Raw genomic sequence first — 5,481 nt, forward strand, 5'->3', positions numbered from 1 at the left:
TCAAGATTTTGTTTGTTTTAGGTTTTCCTACGGGCTACCCTACGGCGTCTAACTTCTCCCCCTCCCTTCGAACTTAAATATTACCCTTCAATCGCCTTAGACCGCCTACACCCATACCGCTGGGTGTTTTAGGTTTTATTTCTTTTGGTCTTTGGTGTTGTCGTGTGTTAGTGCCTATCATCGCCCCAAACAGGGATGGGCTAATCCGTGTGTCAGCTAACAGTCGACAACAGACCAATCACAAGTACGGTCATGTGGAAAGGACTCACGGAATTGCCTGTTTCGCCAAGGCGACAACGCAGTGCATAGAAGAAGGGGCAAGAGGAAGTTGAACAGCAGAGTTTGTATTCGTCCCCGGCGCCTCCGCACCAGATCCGGTCTCAGGAGCTTCTTCAACGTCCACCGCAATTGTCTCCGGGTCATCGTTTGAAGTCGAAGTTGCGTCAGGCTGCTTTTGCGCATCGTAAACGGTCTGTATGACTGAAAAGTCCTTCACCAAGGCAGCATTGCTTTCCGGAAAGACGAAGGGTGCGCCAGCAAGCACCAAAGTATCGCAGACACCCAGATTGTAACTGTGCAATACTCGGGCTTTGATGTCTATATCGTCCTCGGTATTCTTGTTCCACCGAGCGACAGAATCATCACGTTCGAATATCCGATCCACAAGGGCCTTGGACAGGACACCATCGCCCCGGTTACTCTCCTGTTTGAGAATCTCGCGCAGAGCACGAGCCGCATCATGAGCTTCTCCATCAGCAGCTTCGGGAGTGACCTGCAACCTCGACCACACAACCTCTCGTGCTGATCGATCGTCAGACCCCGACTGCAAGTCCCTGTACTCGAGTTTCAAGTCGTGGAAGGAAGACGTCCCTCCGAGTACCGCGTCGGAGATCAGGTTGCGTGATGCGGAAACGGGACGCTCCATCCTATAATCTTTCAGTCAGAGCCTTGCGCATCAAGACTTGCTCACGTACGTCATATCAGTGAATGAACCATCACCAAAGGTCGTGACGCCTGGAAATATGACCTTAATGATCTTGTCCCACATGAGTCTACATTCAGCTTCATTCGGTTTCTTGCCACCCAAACACTCTCGAAGGGCACGCGCTTCATCTGAAGCTGAGCAGATCGTGGGTACGACCCTTTTAAATGTGTCGAGATTCTCAGGGCCGATCGGAAGGAGCGGAGAGAGAGAGGTGGCATGGCGCAGGGCCTTCTCGTACTCAAGGTCGTTCTGGAAGTTGAGGAAAGCCCTGAAACTGTCTTCGTCCAGCTAGTACAGCCACATAAGCACGGAACACATGACGGGAAATTGAATGTGATCACCTTGGAGAAATAGTACTCTTGCGTACTTCCTACACTCAGAAAGGATTGGGGATTGTCGCCAGACTTTGCTGAGCCTTTCTGCATATGCGCATGTGGCCCAGAGGTTTCGGGCAGACTGAACTTCACGTCCGAAAACTTAAATGTGCCATAAAACCATTCCTTATTCATAGACATCAGCCCATTCATTGACGTCATACATGAGAACTCACTTTGTCAGTCGTGCTCAACGAGCGCAAAAACAGCATCTTCCAGATGTCGATAAATGTTGAGCTGTGTGGCCAGTTTGATGGCACGTCAACCACGGTAGACGGCCATACAGTCGATATGACACGCCGATCATAGAGGATCTCTCCGGGTAAGTCATATGCCTTCCTTTCTCGTGACGGCTTTGCTGCTCTGCAATATGATGTCATCAAGAAGGCATCAAGTCCATGTAGGCGGACGTACTGGGATGCACTAAGCTTGCGACCTCGTTCCCACAAGCGCCTGTATGAGCACCAGTGCCCAGTCGGTACAGGTGCAACAAATCCTGACTTTAGCACAGCGTTCTCATCACTAATCATTCAGTTCAGCAACGTTAGAGATATCGTATACATTGTACATACATCCGATCTCGGACCTCATTTCTGATTTCTTTTGCACGGGCAGCTGGGATACTGCTCGGAATAGCACTACGAGAATGAGTAACTCTTGGGCAAGCATGGTCTGCTACTTACTGCAGGAAGGAGGGGCTGGAATACATAGATGAGCACAGTAAGTTACAACTATGTCTGTGAGTTTTACCTTGAGCTAACAGCGCTATAAGAACATAAGGATCCATTCAATCGGGCGGAATGATTGGACATACCTGCCCATAGACCCCGAACGCCGCGTCTTCTGGCTCGGAGGCGAGAGAAAACGATTGCTGTTCAATGTCAGTACCAGGCAAAAAGGCTCGGGCAAGGCGGAGCTCACCTATCCGACATGGCTGGTGAAATCAAGCGCCCTCTGCGTGCAACATCAGTACGTTCTATATAAGGCTGTTACTATTATCGAGAATCAATCAGTGCTTACAAACTGTCTCGAAGCCATCGCTCAACATGCTCTCGAGAACCACCCTCGGAGTGTTTATCATCTTCGATCAGGGTCACGCGCCACGGCTAGATGTTGGAAGACAGCAAAGTCGAGCCTAGCATAGGCGCATAAGCTTGAGCCATATCAACAATCGAAGCCAGGATGCGCTGTTGCACCGACAGGAATATGGCGAGGTCCTCTGATGATGCAAGTGATGAGATATCAAAAATGCCTAGCTTCGTTGCAGGATGATCATTCCAACCTCGCGGTGCGTGGGCAATGTGCACCTGGACCTGCCAGGCGACTCAGCGCAGAGACAATCGACGAGTCCTGTGTACTCACGCATTCATGATCGTCCATACGCTGAGGCGACAACCACGCCACAATAACTTGCAAATAGCTTTCCATCGGATCGAAAGTGAAGCCAAGCATCGGCTGGCCTACTCCGAGCACGTGCTTTTGAAAGACCGCGCTAGAGAGAAGCTCGTAGATCTCGTCATGGGGCGCGATACATGCAATAGGAAAGGGTATATCGACCCGAGATCGACGTGGTACCAGAAGATGGGCATGAGAGATGGGATGAAGTTCATCATCCGGTCGCAGCCACACGCTACTCCCGTACGAGTTTTCAGAAGGCCGAGGAATAGCACACGTCTTGCCGTTAGGGCTAGCTCGGGGTTGAGAAAGTGGAGCCAGGGGTTCGTTACAGCAAGCCCGCTCTGGCGAGTGCATGTAAGTATCAGCATTGACGTCTGGGTCGTCCACCTGCATAGATACTTCATCTGGTGTGCTGTCCATGCGCTGCCATTGGATGTGGACGGGTAGCGTAACAATAGATGTTGCGCGACCGACACCAGGCAAAATTCGAGCAGCAGAGGTGCTCGAGTAACAGGGATGAATAGCTCTTGCGTATCTTGTGTCGAAGCTGTACAGCGATAATCAGCGAGATTCACTGGAATGCTAGATAGAAGCGCACTTAATGCTTATCTCAGGAAGGAAACAGCTGAGTATCTTTCCAACCAACGGTCCAAGTACAAACTGTTTCGTCTCCGGTCCCAGGTGACGGAGACTGGCTTCGACATCGAGGCGGTCGTGCATGGATTCATACCCCTCTTCCAAAGCAGTTTCTATCGCGCGCACAACGCTTGAGTTTGAGTAGTCGACCTCCAGTTTTGTGTGAGCTGATGGGTAGCGAGAGCGCTACAAAGACTCACGTTGGCATGCGCTTCGGCCTCGCACAACGCATCGCGGATCCCAGCTACAGGAGCAGGCCACTCTTCTACAGAATGGACAATGTGCGGCGTCACAAAAACGCCCCGAGGCATGCGAAACGTTTCTTCGTTCATATGCATGAAACTTGAAGATTGAGAGTGGCGAGAATGAGTGAGAGTCAATAATCAACCAAAAACAAAAGCAGACGCATGGTCGATATCTACATCAATGCTCCTCTAACCGGAATCTCTGCAGTGTGTGATAGTTTGACAGACTGGTTGCCACCAGTGCTGCTCAATTCTTATTTCGTTCGTCCGTTCGTCTGTTCGTTCGATTGAGAAGTGAGGAAGCAATGATGGCCGGCGATCCGGGACCACGGTCATGTGATGTGTTCTCCGTTGGTGGCCGGCACATTTATTTCCTGAGGCTTTTTCGAGATCACCCGAGTGACGCCAAAAGCGAGATCCCTTAGACTTGGGACTACGCCCTAAGACGCGAGACCAGGGGGTCTTGAAAACCTTATTTTGCCACCCCACCTGAACGCCCCCCCTGGCAGTGTTGGGCCGGTTGACGCCAGTTAGTTAAGTTGTTTCGTCAACTAAGCAACTAGTTCTACAAAGTTTAGGAACCGTTGACTTTTCGTCAACCTGCCCACGGAGATGAACTTTCCCACCCACTACCATATACGGTGAAAAACCTTAGCTAAGCACATGAGTTCAAGACGATAGAAAGCAACCCATCATTCCTGCAATCAGAATGGACGGGGAACTCAACATCTGGACGGGAACTGAGGAGGACTGCTGGCGGGCAAGGCTCGCGCCACAGTTCCGCCGGAAAGTTATCGAAAAGTAAACGGAACTAGTTGACAAGTTGACGGTTCTCCGAACTTTCATCAACTAGTTCGGAACTGGCACAACACTGCCCCCTGGGTACCCCACCTCGTCCCCCTTGACTTCAACGCTCGAGCATCGGTCTACATACAGTACACGACACCGCCTACAGTAGTATAATAAGGCCGTCCGCTACTCTGCTCGACGCCCCGTCCTCGCTGTCTTCCCCGTCGACCACCATGCATCCCTTGCTTCCGGCCGCGGTCCGGGTAGAAGTCTGGTAGCAAACCCCAACCCTAGGGTGTACCGCCGCGGGTCAGTGACGCAGGCGCGCCGCTTCTTCGGGGCTGCATCCCGCCTCTCCGGCGCCTCGTCGGTAGACCCGTCGTTGTTGTCGCCGACGATGAGCACAGCTATAACACTTGCATGTAGTCGTAAAAATACGGAATAAATTGCATTAAATACATAAATATTGTTTGATGGTTCTGACATATACGCGCCGTCACTTAGACGCTCCTATCGAGCGTCGTCGCCGTTGTGAATGCCGTGCTCATTGTCTTCGACGGCAGCGGCGCACACCACCATATACAGCATCAAAAAATACGATAAATTAATAGAATATTACAAGTATATGTTACCTCAGTTTCGAGATCCTCTGTGTGCATATACAATAGCCATATATGCGAATACTCACCTGTGTCCATACATGCAATAAATCGGGTAGAAAACCCAAATTGAAACAGCTCTATAGTCATATCCAAGTCCAGCAGTACGAGGTATTGGCTGAGTGACAGTCCTGGTAAGCTGGGCACACAGGCAGAACCGCCTGGCAAAGAAAGCCAGATGCTGAATGCACTGAGCAATATAAAATCTGGAAATGACACTTAAGCATCAGGACCGTATACGCATTACATCGACACACTTACCATAATGAACGCAACGTTTGTTGCAGCCTAGCTAAGGTGGGAGAAGAAGAGCGAAGGTGGTCTTGGACGGCTGTCCAAGACTCATTCAAGTCGGTAGCAACGCCAGGAGAGGCTATGAGGAGGTGGGTACGATG

General features: G+C 50.8%; 1 protein-coding gene across 1 annotated transcript; it reads right to left on the bottom strand.

The window, feature by feature from the left end:
* Window positions 1-269: 269 nt before the first annotated feature.
* Window positions 270-3,625, bottom strand: GLOTRDRAFT_97269 (uncharacterized protein; the record flags this gene model as incomplete). The annotated part of the gene is made up of 13 exons (XM_007873315.1): window positions 270-926; window positions 975-1,273; window positions 1,327-1,485; window positions 1,536-1,722; window positions 1,774-1,881; window positions 1,932-1,997; window positions 2,043-2,057; window positions 2,110-2,124; window positions 2,174-2,230; window positions 2,281-2,313; window positions 2,380-2,465; window positions 2,722-3,304; window positions 3,594-3,625. Coding segments are annotated over 13 exons (2,297 nt in total), but the record flags the coding sequence as incomplete, so codon positions are not given.
* Between the last annotated feature and the right edge of the window lie 1,856 nt (window positions 3,626-5,481).

This window comes from Gloeophyllum trabeum, assembly GCF_000344685.1.
Source record: "Gloeophyllum trabeum ATCC 11539 unplaced genomic scaffold GLOTRscaffold_00096, whole genome shotgun sequence".
In the NCBI taxonomy this organism is placed as follows: domain Eukaryota; kingdom Fungi; phylum Basidiomycota; class Agaricomycetes; order Gloeophyllales; family Gloeophyllaceae; genus Gloeophyllum; species Gloeophyllum trabeum.